This window comes from Salminus brasiliensis, chromosome 7 (assembly GCF_030463535.1).
Source record: "Salminus brasiliensis chromosome 7, fSalBra1.hap2, whole genome shotgun sequence".
NCBI classification, from domain to species: Eukaryota; Metazoa; Chordata; class Actinopteri; order Characiformes; family Bryconidae; genus Salminus; species Salminus brasiliensis.
Window position 1 is genome coordinate 11784242 of NC_132884.1, and position 20716 is coordinate 11804957.

Genomic DNA, 20716 nt, shown 5'->3' on the forward strand with positions numbered 1-20716 from the left:
CAGTGCTCGGACTGGTAGGTGGCAGCTGGTCTGACGCAGGTAGAGGGGACCCCAGCAGGCAGTTGGGCTGGATGAGTGACCATGTACTCTAAACCATGTTCTCTAATCTTTCAGGTAGAATGGTGTGATCTATTGTATCAAAGGCTGCACTGAGGTCGAGTAGGGCTAATAAAGATACGTGACATTGATCAGAGGAAAGAAGGAGATACACACATGGACAAAATTGTTGGTACCCCTCGGTTAATGAAAGAAAAACCCACAATGGTCACAGAAATGACTTGAATCTGACAAAAGTAATAATGAAAAATGGTATGAAAATAAACAAATAAAAATCCGACATTGATTTTGAACCATACTTCAACAGAATTATTTTAAAAAATAAACTCATGAAACAGGCCTAGACATATATGATGGTACCCCTGAAAATAATGTGACCAAAGGGACATGTTAAATCAAAATCAAAATCAAAAATAAACATTCATATTAACGTGTCTTTCCTGTAGAGAATTTATTTTCCATTGTCTCTCAGTCTTGTGCAAATGCTTGCCCATCCCAGGTTAAATTACACATAATTTTTTTTAACAGATAAAAAAATAAATAAATAAATAAAACAATATATTGAATGTTCCATTACTTATGACCACAGCAGATTTAATGTTTGTTTGGTTTTTTTTTTAACCGGCATAAACTGGAAAATAATGATCAAATGTACAAAGAAAGCATTCAAATGGGTCTTGTCCATAACCTTCCACCTCTCTCCAAAAACAAAAAAAAGTCAAAAGAAGACTTGTGCATGAGTGACTGGCAAGCGTGTAGATCCTGGTATTATCCGAATTACAATGGCAGTCCTGCAGGGGAGTTTATTTCTTGCGCAGGAAGACCATTCAATTCTGCCATTTTTTGACATCCATATGTTGTAATTTGCAAGCTGCTGCCAGTCTAGTCCCAAGGCTGGCTGATCACTAGCTGGTCCTAAAGCTGACTGCTGACAGGCTGGTCCTGAGACTTGCTTGCGTTTTGAAGCAGGCTGACAGGCTGGTCCTGAGGCTTGCTTGAGGTTTGAAGCTGGCTGATGGGCTGGTCCTAAGCCTGGCTGCTCATGGTCCTGAGGCTCTTTTATGCTTCGGAGCTGGCTGATGCTCATCCTCCTCTTCAAACTCCATGTCAGACTCAGACTTTACATGAATGTGATCCTAAAATTTTGAAACGTCTGCCTCTGTATGACCATCACAACCTTTTGTCTTTATGGAACCATGCCGATAGAGCTATTTATAGTGAGGTCCGCAAGACAGAGGGTGAAATGTGGGTTCAGATAGTGTTGGGTACTCCAATTTTGCAACATTGTTGCAACCTTGTGCGAAAACAATGTAGGCGCTCACACCAAGGGCCCATTCACCTGCTTTACTCTCTCCTTCTTCTCCCTCAAAAACACACACACACACACAGGCCCAGAGTGGAGGAGGTGAAAATGAGGGTGCACAGGACCTATTATTTCCACTTTCATGAGACCAAAGACCCTATATGTATTATAAATGAGAATGGGGTCTTTGAAAATGTTTTCTGATTTATGTTTCTCACAGAAAACGAGCCAAAGCCAATGAATATGTGTAGAATTTTTATTAAGTTGAAAACAGAAAATGGTTCCTACAGATGGAGGAAGGGCAGGCTCATCTTCTGGGGCGACACCTGTCAACCATCTTCGGGTCTATCGAGTCACCCTTTGCTTCCCCTCTTATGGCTATTGAGTACTCATCGCTTCGCATGACATGGCCATACCACCAAAGATGAGGCTCCTGCATAATTGGTCAAACCCCCAGCCATCTACACCAGCAACACATTTATATTATTTAAATAATACAATCAAACTTCTCATGCTTAAATTTAAACAAAGGCTGACAAAGGAAGTTCAGGTACAGACAGAGATCTCATGCTGGTCGGACCAATCAGTGGCCATGGAGATAATCAATGTTTCTCTTAAATGAGATCAAGAGGACTGGAACTGATGACTATAATATATGCAATTGCAAAGTTCTCCTTTTATGGTAGCTTGATAAGGTAGCCCTATTTCTAGTCCAGTAAAACACCTTTCCTTCCATTTCTTCCCATACAGTCTTCATTGCTTTGGCTAGTATGTTAAGTCCAGCCACCTCCCCATTTTTCAACGGCGAAGGCATTCTGGATCTCTTCCCTGGTTGGTTTCTCATAGTTGATGTGGCCCACATAATAAAATATGGTGTTTAAAACTGTTGCAAAATTATTTATTCAAGACAACACCTAACTTTCTTGAAGGAGTTATAATGACTAAAAGACTGTACAACTGGAGTCCATTTATTATTCAGTCAAAAACACTGCTGCTCAATAAACTCAATAGTGATTTCACAAAACAGAACAAAGGCTAAATGCAGGCAAAAATTATTAGCATTTTTGTGGTAGTTTAATCTAGTTAGTTTTACAGCATCAAATTTAGACAGTCTGTTTCTGTTTAATTCTGCTTAATACCCATTGCTTTGTATGGCATTAGGTTGGCCTGGATAATGTCTGGACACATTGACAAGACATTCATTTGAATTATATTAAATACTCTGCGGTCAAGAAGTCCCTTAAAATCCTGGTTCCCAAGATATCTTCTGCAGTTTCTCAATTTCTTCATAACAGAGTATTTCATCTCCAATATTGAAATCAAAGACTTCGTCCAAAGAAAGACCACATTCCATGCCTGCCTTCACAATCTGCACATCATCTTTGTGATGTTTTAGTGCAGTCAGAGATCCTAAGGGGAAAAAAAACATACCTGTAAATGTCCACTTTAACATTTTTAAAATATTTTTTTCTAAGACTAAGTGAATACACAACATTTTTCAGATAAATACCAAATATATATAACAAACTCAAATGATTGTCTTGAACCAGAGATGAAATATTATATACGAAATCTGAGAAATGTGATATTCATATTACAATTAAAACCTCATTTAAAATCTCATTAAAAGTAGTGGTTGGGGTGAATAGTTTCACATTCTTAATATCAATGCTGAGTAACAAAAATTAAAATATGTTTACATTGACACCTATTAAAGGTGCCCCACCATGGAAAGACTAAATTGATCTTTGGATGACAATTGTAAGGTAAAAACGCTACAAAGTTTTCTTTAAGTATCTTTGTGTGTTGCCTCTGATAAACCGCATACTGCCATTCAGACACAAGGAAAAAAATGGCTCCTTTCCAATTTCTTCCATTTTTGCATGTTTTTATGGCCTCAAATCACCCAACTCATTTTAATAAGATAAATACAAAAATGCAGCTTTTAAACGATCCTTCAATTTGCTGAAGATAAAGATTTGTTCAAACCCTGTTTCACCAATGTGCAATCCAGATCTGTTAACACCTAAATATGCCTTACATTTAAACAATCACTTAAATAGAACCTGTCTGGCAACAGGAAGCAGGCCAGATCTCAAGAAGCAGCATGTTAGGTCCTAAGGAGAGATTTAACAGGGTTCCTGCAGATCCTCTTGAAGTCTTAAATTAGGTTTGCTAAATTAAAGACTCATCGGCCCGCCTGAAGTGTAGGATAACAAGTAGTTAAAATCTGGGCCTTTGAGAGGACTGAGTCACGTGGGGTGTTTGATGTGGGGTAAAGAAGCGCCAAGCAAGAACAAATCTTTTTGGCAAGCTTTGGATATAGGCGGAACTAGATGAGAAGCACATCACCTAAAAGTATCTTTTTGACTGACTACAAGCGGAACTGAAACATTAGACAACAAAAATGTGATAGAGTAGCCTTTGTCTAGAAGTCAAGATAAGAAAGCTAGCAGTCTTTTTCAATTCTGCTTGAGGAGGTTTTTGTGGTGCTTAGATGCTTTTAGTTAATCTTGCTCAGAGTTAATAAACATTGTGACAATAGAAAATCACAAAAAAAGAAAAATGAATACGGTTTCGATCCAGAAAAATGTAAATAACTTAAAGTATTTACTTAAAGATAAAAGTATTTAAAGAAATATTCAAGAGTCTGAAAAAGCATGCATAAAAAGTTAGCAGAAGCCCTTGTGTACATAAAATAAGGGGGTAAATATTAAATGTATGTTTTAATGGTCTAAATGTTTTCTAAGATCAGCAAAGTGAGAAATAATCCTACAGGCAATAGTACAGTCATTCATTGTATCTTAGTAATTGTTGATATTACACCTCTTAGATCCTTTGAACATGTTATTAAAATCTTGACTTGTGTTTGACGAGGGAATGAAGTGACAATATAATTAGATTTTTTAAGGGTATCAGTAAGAAAAATATAACAGTAATTAAACTCTTAGGTTTACAGCACTATTAACGATAAAATAGTATAGATGAATTAGCTTGTCTGGTTGTTGATTTGATTTTCATTAACTAAGAATAACAGTTATAAACCGACAAAAGTCCTGTATGCTGTTCTGCCCAATGAGTACCTTTTTATAAGCAATCTCTGCTTTTAAAACGTTGCGTGTTGAAACAACTGTACTCAGCGAGCATACAAAATGATTCTATAGTTGTCATAACAGAGATCTTTGTGAGTGCTACTTATATTAAGGAAGGGTTTGATTTATGGCACTGGACTGTGGCTGAGCATGTCCAGAATTTTTTTGCAGAACAGATGTGCGCAGTGATTGGTGCGTGTGTGTATGAGATGGACTGACTAAACATCTAGGTCTACTCACATCAGACACGGCTATGGTTGTTTGCATATGTTCTTGACCATCAATGATATACTCCAGTCTTATGTTACATCCTAGATGATAGGAATTTATGATACAAAATGCTGAGAGAAAATTCTGATTGGCATGCAGTAGCATTGTCTAACACAATTGATGTAAATGTAAAGGGAGAATAAAAAAAAAAAAAACTGATGAGAAATGCAGAGAACCTAATTATGAATGGGGAGCATATACTTTAAAAAAAAAAGAAAATAATGATAATAAACGGAACACTAAAATAACATCCTAGATCTCAATGAATTAAACATTTCAGTTGAAAAATGAAAAAAATATCTGGATTAAAGCATCTCCTGGACAGTCTGTGGGTTGTAGACAATGTGACCTCTAGGAGTGAGAGCACTGACAAAATGCAAAAGTGACCAAAACATCGATGAGAACTGAGAAATGGTCTGTGGTTACCACCTGCAGAACCACTCTTTTATAGGGGTTGTCTTGCCTCTCATTTCTACCTGTTGTCTGTTCCATTTGCACAACAGCAGATGAAATTGATTCACAATCAGCGTTGCTTCCTAACTGGATAAGTTGATTTCACAGAAGTATGACTGACTTGGGGTTACATTGTGTTGTTTTTTGAGCAGTGTATTATACACTTAAATTAATGACTTTTGGAAAAAGGACTTGTTACACATGCTCCGTTTTAGCAGGATTTTGCCTCCAGTGGTCCACAGGAAGACAAAGGTGAATCCCTCCCAACCAGAAACCAAGGAGTGGACAAGAAAAGACTCTGTTGTAGAATACTGCTATCTAGTACAACTCCCTTAAATTTCACGTTCATACATTTTCATTCATTAACATTAAGTTTTCATACATTAAAACTTGTAATCTGTTTTTATTGATTGTCACATTCATACTATCTATACATACACTCACACCAATGACGGGCATAAAGGTTTCTAAGAAGGACTCCCTTTAACTTCCTTACACTTGGTAGCTGCTACAGGGATAGCTTCAGAAGCGGAATTAAAAATAAATACGTGTAAATGGAACAAAATTACTGAAAACTATTTGCAGCAATGGCCTTGATGAAGAGCTGTGTCACTTAGCGACATCTGGAGGTAAAGTACAAAATCAGGTAAAACCTAATGCCTGCCTACCTTAACAACAGTATCCACTTAATAGAGCTGCTTATAACGAAATTAAACAAAAGAAGGGTTGTTGAAAGCTAGAGTTCTGGTTGAAACAAATAGCCCATGTAGCACACCAATATGTCCGGTGTGGAAACTCAATTCCTAAAAATGCTAATTAGTGCAAGATTTACAATGCAATTGATGAGGCCGAAACACCAGTAACTCCTGATCCACACACACAATGCTATCCAACATTCCACCTGACACTAAGTTCTACACTGTAATATATCTATGCTAAGCGTTCTTCAGTGTACCACTGCATGAACGTTCCAGGTATCAATTTGCATTCACGTACGGAAGAAAACTAATGATGTATATTCGTATACCGTAGGGATTAAGTAAATCCCTTTCCGTGTTTAATAGAACACTAGCTATGGATTTGAGGGACATCAAGTCAAAAGAATGATTTTGCAGTATTGCGATATTTGTGATTATACTTTGTTCCCCTAACAATGAAAGGCAGATTTAATTGCATTGACAGCATTGGTAGAGAAAGAACAAACAGTAAACAAAAACAAACAATTTGCCAAGAAGAGGCAGAACACCTACGCAGAAAGTTAAAAGGAGCGAAAGAGTCATTACCATAGCTCACATGACAGCAGGTAAAATGCAACAGTACAGTATAGAGTAACAGTGTCTGAAGTGGTAACTTTCTTAAGTATGGAGGATACAGCAGACCGTGATTATGCAATTTTTCATTAAAAACATCTCCTTTACAAAGGTTCATTAGTGAAGCAGGTAAGCAAAATTTAAAGGGAAAATTAGAATGGGATAAGGAAGCACTTTATGCTTTTGAGACTATTAAAGCAGACCTGTGTACAGCTCCAGCATTTGCATTTCCAACTTTTTGTGTCAAATAAAATAGGTATGCAAATGCAATTTTGACACATGCATCTGATAGGGGATATCAATCAATTGCTTAATTTAGGTCCTAACTTGACAAAATTGAGCAGGGAATGCCACCATGTCACCAAGGCTTGTCTACAAGCAACCTCTGCACATATAAAAGCCACATCCATCACTATAGGTCATAAGGTAGCCCAATATATCAATCATGTCCTGCATACCTTGCGAACTCATTTGGAGTTCTAGACGGACATCCTATCACAAACACTGTCAGCACCTGAACTGACAATTCATAAGTGTAACAGTGTAAATTCAGCAGAAAGACTTACAACTCCAGATGAAGGTACTCCACATGACTGTGGATGGTAATTTAGCAGGGTATGCAGTAGTCCAGTACAACACCTCAGTGGGGGAAAAAAAGTATTTAGTCAGTCACCAATTGTGCAAGTTCTCCCACTTAAAAAGATGAGAGGCCTGTAATTGACATCATAGGTAGACCTCAACTATGAGAGACGAAATGAAATTTTTTTTTTTTAAGAATTTATTTGCAAATAATGGTGGGAAATAAGTGTTTGGTCAATAACAAAAGTTCATCTCAATACTTTGTTATATATCCTTTGTTGGCAATGACAGAGGTCAAACGTTTTCTGTAAGTCTTCACAAGGTTGGCACACACCGTTGCTGGTATGTTGGCCCATTCCTCCATGCAGATCTCCTCTAGAGCAGCGATGTTTTGAGGCTGTCGGCGGGCAACACAGACTTTCAACTCCCTCCAAAGGTTTTCTATGGGATTGAGATCTGGAGACTGGCTAGGCCACTCCAGGATCTTGAAATGCTTCTTACGAAGCCACTCCTTTGTTGCCCTGGCAGTGTGCTTGGGATCATTGTCACGCTGAAAAACACAGCCACGTTTAATCTTTAATGCCCTTGCTGATGGAAGGAGGTTTGCACTCAAAATCTCACAATACATGGCCCCATTTATTCTTTCATGTACACGGACCATTCGTCTTAGTCCCTTTGCAGAAAAACAGCTTCAAAGTTGCCACCCCCATGCTTCACGGTTGGTATGGTGTTCTTTGGATGCAACTCAGCATTCACTCTCTTCCAAACACAACGAGTTGTCTTTGTACCAAACAGTTCTACTTTGGTTTCATCTGACCATAAGACATTCTCCCAATACTCTTCCGGAACATCCAAATGCTCTCTAGCAAACTTCAGACGAGCCCGGATATATACTGGCTTAAGCAGGGGAACACGTCTGGCACTGCAAGATCTGAGTCCCTGGCGGTGAACTTTTGTGTTACTGACAGTAGCCTTAGTAACGCTGGTCCCAGCTTTCTGCAGGTTATTCACTAGGTCCCCCCGTGTGGTTCTGGGATTTTTGCTCACCATTCTTGTGATCATTTTGACCCCACGGGCTGAGATCTTACGTAGAGCCCCTGATCGAGGGAGATTAGTAGTGGTCTTGTAGGTCTCCCATTTTCTGATTTTTGCTCCCACAGTAGATTTCTTCACACCAAGCTGCTTGCCTATTGCAATTTCAGTCTTCCCAGCCTGGTGCAGGTCTACAATTTTGTTTCTGGTCCCCTTCGACAGCTCTTTGGTCTTCACCATAGTGGAGTTTGGAGTGTGACTGTTTGAGGTTGTGGGCAGGTGTCTTTTGTACTGTTAACAAGTTCAAACAGGTGCCATTAATACAGATAATGAGTGGAGGACAGAGAAGCCTCTTAAAGAAGAAGTTACAGGTCTGTGACAGCCAGAAATCCTGCTTGTTTGTAGGTGACCAAATACTTATTTTCCATCATTTTTTGCAAATAAATTCTTTTTCTCATTTTGTCTCTCATAGTTGAGGTCTACCTATGATGTCAATTACAGGCCTCACATCTTTTTAAGTGGGAGAACAATTGGTGACTAAATACTTTTTTTCCCCACTGTAAATGCCCGACAGTCTCAGTTACTCAATATCTTGAGCAGGTGTTTCCTCAATCAAATGGATTCAAAAATTCAACCAAGATTGATTTCCAACTTTCCTGGCAAGACTTCAGAGACTGCTTTACCAGAAATGTAACACACTAAAGGCACGGGTCAAAAGTCAGCTCAAGAACGTGGACTATTGAATTCAGACAACAAGCATCAGCAAACTGCCTGTAGAATTGGGTATGGATGATACAGTTCCCTACCAATATCCAGCAACTACTAAATTGTCCCTAGCAATCATTTTTTTTATTTAATTGAAAAAAAAAAAAAAAAATACTAATGGTCCATCACTGCTTAATCAATGTATTTGGTACATAAGAAACTACTTTATGTAAAGTCAAAGTCACAATTGTGTAGAGTCAACAATAATGATGGTAATAATAAATGTTTTTGATCTCTGTTCATATGGCATTCATAGGTGTGATTTTGTCAGGTGACAAAAACAACCCAATCCCAGTGTAGTAGCTCAGACAGAGGAGAGGCAGGCAGAGAGGATCACAGATAAAATAAAAAAATGATGGTGGTATGTTGGTAGTGAAATTCAGTATTCAGTAAAAATTAGGCCGATGTACAATGATTCATCATTTTTAGTTTGAAAAGAGAGAGAGAGAGCTTTGAATAGGCACATGTCTCACTGATCTGCAGAAGCCATAGTAGTCATTCCTACAATCCTAGTAGTAGTCATTTGTGTCATTAGTTGCATTCAACACAACATAAAAAAATGACCATATTTAAAAAAATCTAAACGTCAATCCCTATATGTATTATTTTCGAATATGAATGTTTTCTTGTTTAGATGTTCGATCATGAAGTACAGAAAGTTAAGTTGGGCTTCTGCACAGCCAACAAGACGGCAGTTAACATGTTTAGAAGTCCCTCCAACATAGATAAAAGACTTGTTTGTCTTGGCCGAAGCAAGTGGTCTTTAACCAAACCTTGCTGATTAATGTTCAACATTCAGTTACTCAACGACATACTTTATAGTGCCCTAAATCATAAATAAGAAGCCATTCTGGACACAACCTTTCACTTTCCTGTCAATAATAATTATAAGTAAACTTTTGCCAACTACAGTATTTGGATCCTTTTGACATTATTTGGCATTAGATTTAAGTATTAAGCTTGTAGCCTTTAGATGTATACAAATCTTATTGCTCCAAACAATTGGCAGTATAAGTTGTCTGCCATTGTCATTGACAATTCCATGACCAACATGCCAGACTGAACAGCTCTTCAACAGTATTAGTAACCCTTTGTAGTATTTCAAATGTACAAAATCTTTGAATGTTAACTGAATGTTTTGCTACTATACTAGGAACCTGTGGCAGTTCTCACTGCTAGGAGTGAGAACCACTAATAGGAGCCCCAACTACTGTCTATTTCACACATTTGTAATAACACAGATAGCCTATCTATGCTGTTCTTATATCAGTCACTGGTAATCATGGTTAATCTGCTGCATTTTCTACAAATAAAAGAAAAAGGATAAGCAGAAGTATCTTAGCAAAATTGTGTCACATTAAATGTTTTAAAGTAATGTTATAATATTAGGCTGTTCTGGGAATTAGGTACATAGTGTACACTTGACCAAAGCCAATCTGGTTCTATTACTATAATTATTTTTAAAATGTCAAGTTTTGGATTCATAATCTTGGGGGTGGGAAATCTCAAACTGCCAAATTACATCAACAGTCGTGATGCAATTTAATACACCAAATGGGACCATTCTTTTATGTACTCGATGTCAAACATATGCTAAATGTGCCTGTACACATTCCTGATGACTGGGGTAGTAATTGCTGCTTCAGTGAAAAAAGGGTGCAATATACCTTCCCAGAGAATCTTCTTTCCTCTGATAAGTCGGAATTTCATCTTCCTGTTTAGCTGGCCCTTCTGAACCCTGCAGCCAGCCACTGGCATTTTCTTTTTCCCTACAGTCACATCAAATGTGGCCAGAACTGTAGCTTCACCTAAAAAAACAAGAGTGTTAGAAATAAGCTTTAAAATAAGAACAGTTCTAAATGTAATTGTTTGAATGAATCCACATGTTACCAGAAGCATTGTGCATGCAAAAGAGAATAAAGTAGTAATAAATTCCCTGAGAAAAAGAAAACACAAATGACCTAACATGAAACTAAAAGGACTAGTTATACAATTTAAAAATTAAGAATACACAGCAACAAAAAACTAATGGACAAGAAAAATTGAGTGGAAAACATTTTTTTTTGTCTGTATAAGATGATGGAGCGGGAAAGTTGAGCAAGTTGAGTTTGTTCCAGGTCTTTCCGAATTGAAGTGGCTCATTTCTGGCCACTTAAGAACTCAACTATTTCTGTGTGCTTTTTGAGATATGCTTTTATTGTCTTGTCACTGTCATGCTGCATTGTGCTCAAATTCTTTGGTAACCTTTAGATTTAATAATGCCATGTACAGTCAAGGCATCCCAAGCAAGAATCAGCAAAACAACCCTAAAACAATTCTGAACTTCTACAAAATACCCTCTGAACAGGGCATCAGTCCACTGCTGCCTATTTATTACAAATTAAATACATTAAATAAAAAAGGGCATGATGTGGTGTGGAATCAAAGTATGGTAGTCCGCCAATGTAAACCACACATACCATGTTTGTTGCCTGGGGTCTAAAAAAAAAGAATTATGCACAGACATGCTGGAAGCTGAAAGAGGCAGGTAGAAGACAAGTGGATTGATTCCATCTCAAAAAAGCTAAAGGAACTATATTTGTCATTTAAATGGACAATTAGCTTACCCATTATATTCTCTTCAGTGGTTGGGGGAAGTTTTCTGCTAAGGTCCTCTTTCAGGTTGTCTATTAAATGGTAGATTACATGGTGCAACTTTAAGGGTATTCCCTTTCTTGCAGCCATGTCCTGTATGGATTTATTAGCAGAAACATTGAAGCCATATACTGTCCCTGCCATAGATAGAAAGAAAAGAAAAAATCAAAATACATGTGAAAGATGCACTAGTTACAATGAGCACATCACAGCATCAGTACATATCTGATAAACATCTTTACAACATAAAAAAATAGAACACACCTGAGAATGCCTCAGCCAAGTTAATATCATTTTCTGAGATGTCCCCAACACCAAAATGCACTATGTTCATTTGACATTGTTCATCTCCATCATAACTTTCAAGAACATCCAAAATGGCCTCCACTGAGCCATCAACATCACCTAAAATCAGCAAGGTACAATCAGTTTATGTGCATTTTACTAGTAAATAAATATTTCAGACATTGACAAAACTATATAAAACTGTACAGATAGTTCACCTTTGATAATAAGGGGCAAACTGAGATGCTTAGTCTCAGCTTTCTCACTGAGTCTGCAGGCCATACGATGTTTGTTGGCATGGTACAAAGCAGCTCTTTTCTGCTTCCAACTGAGATGAGCCAGATTTTGTCTTTCTCTCTTATAACTATCTTTGTGCTCTCTCTGTTTGGCCTCAATCATCATCTGATCCTCTTTCAGCTTGTTCTGCTCATCCACATATGTGCGCCACTCCACCACCTCACGTGCCCTTTGCTAAGAACTCAAAGAAAGGTTCTTTTAAGCACAGTCCCATATTTTTTTTATGATTATATTAGGGGTCACTAAATTATCAGCCTAGTTGATAATCTCATCTATATTTCAAATATAATTTTCAATAGGCTACAGTAAACAATTTGAACTTACAATATTTAAATGTACGTTTGGTATTTTGTTATTATTGTTAGGCATACATATACACCATCACCTGACATGTCACACAACAATTCAAATATCCAAATTGGGAATTTGCCATAATTCAAAACATGAAGCTGAATACTGAATGGAATGGAATGGAACTCTATATCTACAGGGAGTTAAATGTAAAAAAAATGTGTATAAGAAGTGTCATCTGGTGTTTAAGGAGGTCACAATACCAGACATTTGGTAGTTGGTACAATTCTCGATACCATACACTGCATTGTAATAGTAGTAATGTGATAATGTAAGCATCTCTACAGTTCACAAATTATATATTAAATCTGTACATTTTAAACAGTGCAAATCTTCTCTTCAAGTAACAAAAAATACCTCCAATTGTAATCAAACTTATTCAATATATACACACACACACACACACACACAAATACACAACTTTTTCTGACCTCTGACTCCACTTCGAGAATGTCCTCCCCAAGAGAAGGTAGCTCCTTCCAACCAACAACTTCCACTGGCGTGCCTGGCCCCGCATTAGTTACTGCTTTATTGTTTGCATCAAACAGAAAGCGCACTTTAGCCCAGGCTCTTCCTGCTACCAGTATACAGCCCTTCTTCAGAGTGCCCCGTTGAATTATCACTGTTGTAACAGGTCTGCAAAAGAATTAAAATGTGTCTAGCTTACATTGTTTTGTATTGGTTTATGTATTCTACCCAAAAGTTAAGTTTACTTTGATTAGCTTGATTGTAAAACCAACAATAGAAGTTGATGACCACTGCAAGCAATGGTAAATATCCATATCACTACAAATTCCCAGTTTTAATAAAATTTTATACAGTTAGTGAGGTATTTGCTACATTTGAAAATAATCCCACAAATGTATGTGGATACATACCCTTTGCCCTTGTCTGTGTGACTTTCTATGATTGTGCCCTCTACCAGGCCTGAGGGGTCAGCCTTCAGCTCCAGTACCTCAGCAAGTGTTGCTGTTGCTTCAGTCAGCTCCAAGACATTTTCTCCCTATAAACATATAAAGCTTACTGCACTATAAAAAGATTTTTGTACTTAGGTGCCTGCATGCACACACACACACCTTCAAAGCAGATATATGGATGGCCTGAACATCTCCTCCCAGCTCTTCACACACAACATCATGGGCCAGCAGATCATGTTTCACCTTCTGAGGGTCTGCCTGAGGCTTATCACATTTATTCACTGCAATAATGATTGGAACTAGAAAAAAGTACATTGTTTACTGAAAGCCTGCAGATATAAACAAAAGCATAGTATATTTCCAGGATTATATCACATTTGTTTTTCTACTGTGCATGATGCTGTTAATAAAGACGCAAGTTGTGCCTATTACCTTTGGCTTTTTTGGCATGCTGTATGGATTCAATGGTTTGGTTCATCACTCCATCATCAGCAGCAACCACCAAAATTATGATATCAGTAACCAGGGTTCCACGTGCTCTCATGGCAGAAAATGCTGCATGGCCAGGGGTGTCCAGAAATGTGATCATCTCACCAGAGGGCAGCTTGACTAAACAGTAATCAAGTTGAAATCTAACAAAGTTATCTTGTATATAAGCATATTGGATTTTTCATGCATGTTCAAGGAAAGAAAACCTCATCTTTTTGTACGTAGGACAGAGTGATATTACATATATGTTGCTGAGGACTACAAAAGACCTATAACACGGTAATGCTGCTACCTAGAAAGGCTCCAAGGTGCTGTGTGATGCCTCCAACCTCTTGTGCAGCAATCTGACTCTTCCTAAGGCTGTCCAACAGTGTGGTCTTCCCATGGTCCACATGCCCCATAATAGTTACCACTGGAGGTCTAGTCGCTAAATTAGCAACATTTGGAGGAGGTCTGTCAAAAGAAATAATACAATGTCAATGTGTCCAAATTTCATTTGCCACTCTCACCTACAGAATAATACAACTAACGCACCCAATTAAAATATGGTCACATATGGCCATATCTCATATGGTCACAAAAAAGAAAGCTATAGAACATTCAAATATCCAAAAGGCAATTATTTCTCAAAAAGGAGGGGAAAGACACGTAAATGACAAAGCAGAGGGATGTGGCTTTACATTGTGTAATGTTTATAATACACATCACTGATATTAGGTCAAGCTGAGCAATTTAGTCTGGTTAAACATATTCACACATGAAATGCCATTTATGTCAATTCTGTTTTCCACAACAAAACAGTTTGAAATGTGTCAGTTGTTAAATAAGCTTATTTGTAGAAAAATAAACCACTGTTAACCTACAAAGGCCTGTGACAGGCTTACTGTTTTCTACATGTTTCTATTTGGAAAGAATGCCAACTTACTATAACATGTTCAATAGTAAAACATACAAACATACAGCCCACGACTACTTGTGGTGGACCGTGATTATAAATCCAACTTTTTACCGTCTCTGGATGTCTTTGTTTTCTCTGTCTTTGGTTTCCACAACTATGGCCCATTTGTACTTCATCCCACACCTCTTTATTGCCTCTTTTATCCACTTCTCAGACAGCACAGTGTTTGGCTCCAGATCACCAAGGTCCTCAGATGTGCTGAGTAGAGCTTCATATACATGATCTGCAGAGGTGTAACAAGGTGTAATAATGCCAAAAAACCAAGCATATCTAAAACATAATAGAACTATTTGCCTTAATTTGTTTGTTGAGAAACAGGAGTACCATTTGCACTAACCTATGTCTTTGTTCATAGCTTGAGCAAGTTCAGACATGGTCATCAAATGTTTGATCTCCACTTCCTTCTTCTCCTGGTTCTTCATTTTTGATGGTTTCACTGTAATCTTCTTACCTCTGCAATGCCCTTTTCCCTGGTTTCAAAACACAAACAGTCAAAATCATCAATCAAAATCATCAACCCCTTCAAAGTTAGGATTCCAACATTTTCGCTAATGTGCTTCAGATACAACAAACTTTTCAGTTATCTTTGGGCTTAACTCTAGCATATACAATAGTACTCTGTCGTCCAGTGCTATTTATGCTCATATTTGCAGCAATTTTAATTATGTACCCTCAAGAAAATCTGCTCCTGGGATTATTTTCTTAACTTGATTCCTGCCCCCAAAATTCCTGCTCCTGTTTCAAGGGCTCCAGTAAAAAAAAAAAAAAAAAAAAAAAAAAAAAAAAAAAAAACACACAACAACCACCCAGCGGCCAACGTTAATTCCCATGTCTGAAACAACCACCAGACACCTCTGTTGATGTGATATGGCAGCACTCACATTATTTGGCCTAATGAGGAAAAAGACCTTAAAGAGAAAGATAAAATTATTTATTCAGAGTTGCCCGAGTCACAAGCCACACTGAATTGTTGATAATTGTTGAATATTCTTTGCACTCCAAAAACAAAACGGAACCAATTCCATTTTAGCTTTCTTTCTTTTTCTGACTGCTCGCCAGTATAAAACTGATAAAATACTGACGATCAGGGCCTCCTGCTACCTGCTTCAGACCAGTCGCCCACCTATTTTACTGACAACACTGTTTACCATAATTTCACATGAATTCTAGCCATTTATTTTTTAATTGCTGCAATTACTTCTACTACCACTACTTATTAACCTTTATTACTACTATTTCTAAACATATCAATCATTATATCAGTACACTCAAACATAACAAGAAACTTGCTGTTTTGGGTTAAGGTGAGTTTATGCCATTTATACGCACTTTCCTCCACCAGCTGTGAGGGAGTCCTTTTCCTTGCTACTATCTCCTTTGGCTTGCTCTCTTTGTATCCCATGTTTATTCGTTTTTTTACTCTTTTGTAATATTCCTTTATTTCTGTTAACCTCCTAAAATGCTGTAAAATTATAATTACAAATTTGTGCACACAACATTCTTAAATGTTTGAACAATTGCAATAAACACTTATCTTTACCATTTAAAAATTGGGCTGTTCACTTATTGACCCAAATATCAAAAATTGCACTTTAAGAACTAATAGTTAACAGGAATGGTGGATGTCTGGAAGACAAAGAGAACTGCTTGCAATTACTAGGGCCAGAAAACTAGATGTGCAAGGCCCTATAGATTTCTGTGATTATTATTAGGTGCTTTTGTTCATTCCTTTTATCATGGCTGTTTAAATAAACAGTTTTTTGATCAGATGCACGAATTCCGTGTAGGGAAAGAATTTGTCCCATAGAGAATGAAATGGGCCGAATGTTGGCAACTGACTGAATTTAAAGAGAAACTTCCATTAACATAGCACTAAAAATAAGATGGCACAGAATTTAAGGTAAATAAACACACAACAAAAACATATCCGACGCTCAACACCTGATGCAATTTGGCACAGACTTCAATCTTGTTAGAAACAGCATGTTTCAAAAGCTCCAAATACAGAATAATTGTGGGAATTAAGGTGGTCAAATATGCATCAAATTTGTTATGGTCATTGACCTCATCATAACAAGTCAAGCCAAATTTATTTGTATAGCGCTTTTTACAACTGTTGTCACAAAGCAGCTATACATAATTAGTAATTAGTAAAAGACAGAGACAAAAAAAGAAATATCCTAAGACATGAAGGATCAAAGACCCCCAGTGAGCAAGCCAACGGCGACAGTGGCAAGGAAAAACTCCCTCAGAGCTGGAAGAAGTAACCTTGAGAAGAACCAAGACTCACAAGGAGACACATCCTCCTCTGGTCAGAACTATTTAAACATTATTAATAAAAGTTACCAAACCATCTATACTGTTGAACTGCTCTGATCATAATCATAATATACTAATCATGGTGTAGATAGTGAATAGTGGTGATATTAATAGTGGCAGATTAATAGAGCCCATTTAGGTTTTAACATGGTCATTAAACAGGTAGCAGTGGTAGGAGGGTGTGCCGCTGGTCTGGTATGGGTGGTGGTGGGTGAGAGGCCTGATGGTCGGACTGGTAGGTGGCAGCTGGTCTGACTGGGCAATCTTCTAGCAGGTCGGGCTGGGTGACCATTTACTCGGAGAAGATAAAGAGACAGTTATTTCTGAGAGGATTTTATGGAGAGCAGAGTATAAACATGCATTTATTGCATGTCACATCTGGAATGCTGAAATTAGTTTTTTTCTGTGATTACCACAAATGTGGTGAACATTGTTCACTATTTTCACTCACTATAACAGACATACTGAACCTAGGGTTGTATTAGCTCTGAATAACAGGACACCTTGCACCAAGACTCAAACCTCTAGATTGCTGAATTCTTTCTGACAGAAGAATTAGGCCAGACTGTGTACACCAGCCTTCCTTAACCCCAGAGCTACAGCCAGCTCCCATCTCAGTTAATCATGCTCAGTCAGCACCAGCACAGTCTGCATCATCTACTTCTCCATCAGTGTCATCAGGGCAGCCACATATTTCTGCTTGGCCCACAGTAATTGGTTCTGCTAAACCCCCCCTACTTTTCCTGCTGGGACTATGCAACTAGTTCCTGCTCAGTGATTGCTACCTGCATTGCGAGATCCGCAGCGGTTAGAAGATTTTGCTATTGTATTAAATACTTTTGTTGGACTGGAACACTATCGATCTACCTCAGAACTTAGGTGTGGATTACATGAAGACACTTTTCACCTTGTCTCTGAGATACAAGGTGGAACGAAAGAAAGTCTCAAGCTATACAGATATCATGCTAGGCCACAGAAGTGAGCCCTTTAGAAGTTAAACAGATCATTCACAGAGATCATCTAAGAGTAAATTAAGCCTTTCTGGCCCTACCACAGTAATAACAACCTCAGTGCCTGTACTGACTTCGCTAAGCCTAGCAACTCAGAATTTCCTGGAAAAAAAAGAATCATGGCAACTTGACAGTTGTACCCTTTCAAAGTTTTAAAGACGCATACCTCTTTCTGACAATTTTCTGTTGTCCACAGAGCCCTAACGTGTTCACACAGAAACTACACCATAAATACTTTGGACATAATATTGGTTGTTTTCTGTGTTTTACCTACCAACATACAGTCTAAGGTTTTCCAGTTGTTCCAAATGTTTCCTGTTGTGTTCAGATCAGGAGGCTGTAGAATGACCAAAATATAGGCTCAAATGCATGCTGTGGGTGCAATGCTTGTAGAGGCTATAGGAGGATTAGCCGGAGCTTCAGATGTGCTAGCGCTTAGCTTGATTATAGGCTTAATTTTTTTTTTTAAAAACGACATCACAGCAAGCGTACAAAGTCGCTCTAGATAAAATAAACAAATAGAACAAAATATAGGTAGAGCTTTCATCTGGAGCATAGCATTCACAAACGTGTTCTAGAAAAGTCACTAATTATATCCTTAAAAAAGCAAGTAGTGTGTGTGGAATAATAGTTATAACTGATTGGTGGAGAACTATTCTCTGCTGCTGGGGGTGGGACTTATACTAATAATACTAATAATATAATATAATAATAATAATAATATTATAAAGCTGGTAGTACATCATAACTAAATGTAAATTGTTAGGGCCACTTATTTTCACCATCCAGTGTTTTTAGTGCTGAATGTAACATGGTTAAAATAATCCTGCAATTCAAAATATTTAAAAATAGTCAAAGCTGTATATTTAAGGCAGTAACACATAAATCATCAATTCATAATTACTTAATATGGCACTGAAATCCAACAGCTAAGCATATGTATATAAAGCCAGTATTGTATGAATATTAAAAATCCAAGTGTGGTCTTATTTGTGGCACATAATTGTACCAGCTTTTAGTGCTGTATGTAACGTGGCTGAAATGATTACAATTAGATCATATTAAACAACTAATATCAAGCTAACTTTATATTAATATGATTTTTGTTTGTTTGTCTGTAACCCAGTCTTTATGTGCTAGGTATTGTGTGATAAAGCATGGTAAAAGAGCATCGACAGAATAGCAAACAAAGCCATGACCTGAGTTTTTTTTACCTGATGAGTAGCCAAATACCGTGCATGAGGAGGTAGGGGAGATGCACGGGTCCACGTAGCACATCGACAGACAACAGGGAATTTGGGGGCATCAATCATAGGAGCTGACGAAGCCCGTCTGATCAAGGCTACAAATCGCTTCATTCCAGTACTGCAATACATAAAATGCATTCAAACAGAACGCATCCCAAATAAGTGTGAAACTCAGACACGACTAAACTCAACACATTGAGGAATATTATTACACGACCTCTGATGTAGCTTTCAATTTTAAATAGTACAACACGTGCGACAGTGTTTTATGGCTACTGACGCTGGCATTCCCTACACTCAAGTGCAAATATATATTTAACATTACATTACCCAATAAAAAAAATTTACCTTTATACGAAGTAACGATATAACTAGCTGCAAGTTAAAAAAAAATTCAATTCACTTTAACGTCACAGAAAGCAAATAGGACTTCACATATGTCCACAGATGTTATTGCCGAGAGCGTGGACGCCGCCATGACAGTCATTCCCACAATGCATTGCAATGGTTTAGTATTGTTGGGGTTTTTTCCACTTGCATGACAAAACTTCACGCTTGGGGGCGACAAGGTTACTAGGTTACAGGCATAGGTGACGCTGGCATTCCCTACACTCAAGTGCAAATATTTATTTAACTTTACATTACCCAATAAAAAAACTTACCTTTATACGAAGTAACGATATAACTAGCTGCAAGTTAAAAAAAAAAGAGAGCGTGGACGCCGCCATGACAGATCATGTATAAGCAGTCTGTGCCTATAAAACCTGATAAGAAAAAAAAACAAAAAATTTAAATTTGCGCAATCGCCTTCAATTGGTACATATAAATCTGCCACTCTCAACAATGGTCAAATTGTCTAGTTTTATTATAGACCCTGGCTGCAGAATTCTGAACTACAGTGGCAAGAAAAAGTATGTGAACCCTTTGGAATTGTAAGATTTTCTGCATTAATTGTGAAACATAAAATGTGATCTGATCCTCATCTAAGTCAAGCATATTGACAAATATAATGTGCCTAAAATAATAACACAAAAACATTCTGATCATGTCAACCATAAAAACCTCATAGTTCTAGTGAATAAAGTATGTGAACCCTTGGGTTAATAATCTTTAATAATTTAGCTAGTTAATAATAAGCAAGTCAGGTGTTTGCATACCAGGAGTCTTCTTAAGAAAATGAGTTGTGGACTTAAGCTACATTGATCGATAAAAAAACACTAAAACTGTTTAAGTTTGCTAAATGGTATCATTAGCCATTTGATTCTGCATAAAGTGGGATAATATTGTGGGACGGAAAAAAGCAAAAAACACCCTAAATATGTTAGAACTACAAATGAACTCTGAATAA

The 20716-nt window shown here is 37.5% G+C and overlaps 1 protein-coding gene across 3 annotated transcripts; it reads right to left on the reverse strand.

Annotated features, from left to right (window-relative positions):
* Window positions 1-1602: 1602 nt before the first annotated feature.
* Window positions 1603-19851, reverse strand: mtif2 (mitochondrial translational initiation factor 2). 3 transcript variants are annotated; one of them, XM_072683901.1, is made up of 15 exons: window positions 19717-19851; window positions 19336-19486; window positions 18396-18458; window positions 15130-15262; window positions 14844-15015; window positions 14127-14287; window positions 13778-13900; window positions 13505-13644; window positions 13307-13431; window positions 12860-13064; window positions 11999-12251; window positions 11760-11900; window positions 11468-11632; window positions 10529-10669; window positions 1603-2770 (listed from the first exon to the last, which is right to left on the reverse strand). In XM_072683901.1, the coding sequence occupies exons 2-15, from the start codon at window positions 19477-19479 to the stop codon at window positions 2601-2603; spliced, it is 2136 nt and encodes a 711-aa protein (XP_072540002.1). In that variant the 5' UTR covers window positions 19480-19486; window positions 19717-19851; the 3' UTR covers window positions 1603-2600. The 3 variants fall into 3 exon arrangements, with proteins under 3 accessions (XP_072540002.1, XP_072540001.1, XP_072540003.1); XM_072683900.1 differs by having other exon boundaries at window positions 13778-13954; XM_072683902.1 differs by lacking the exon at window positions 18396-18458 and having other exon boundaries at window positions 13778-13954.
* Window positions 19852-20716: the final 865 nt, after the last annotated feature.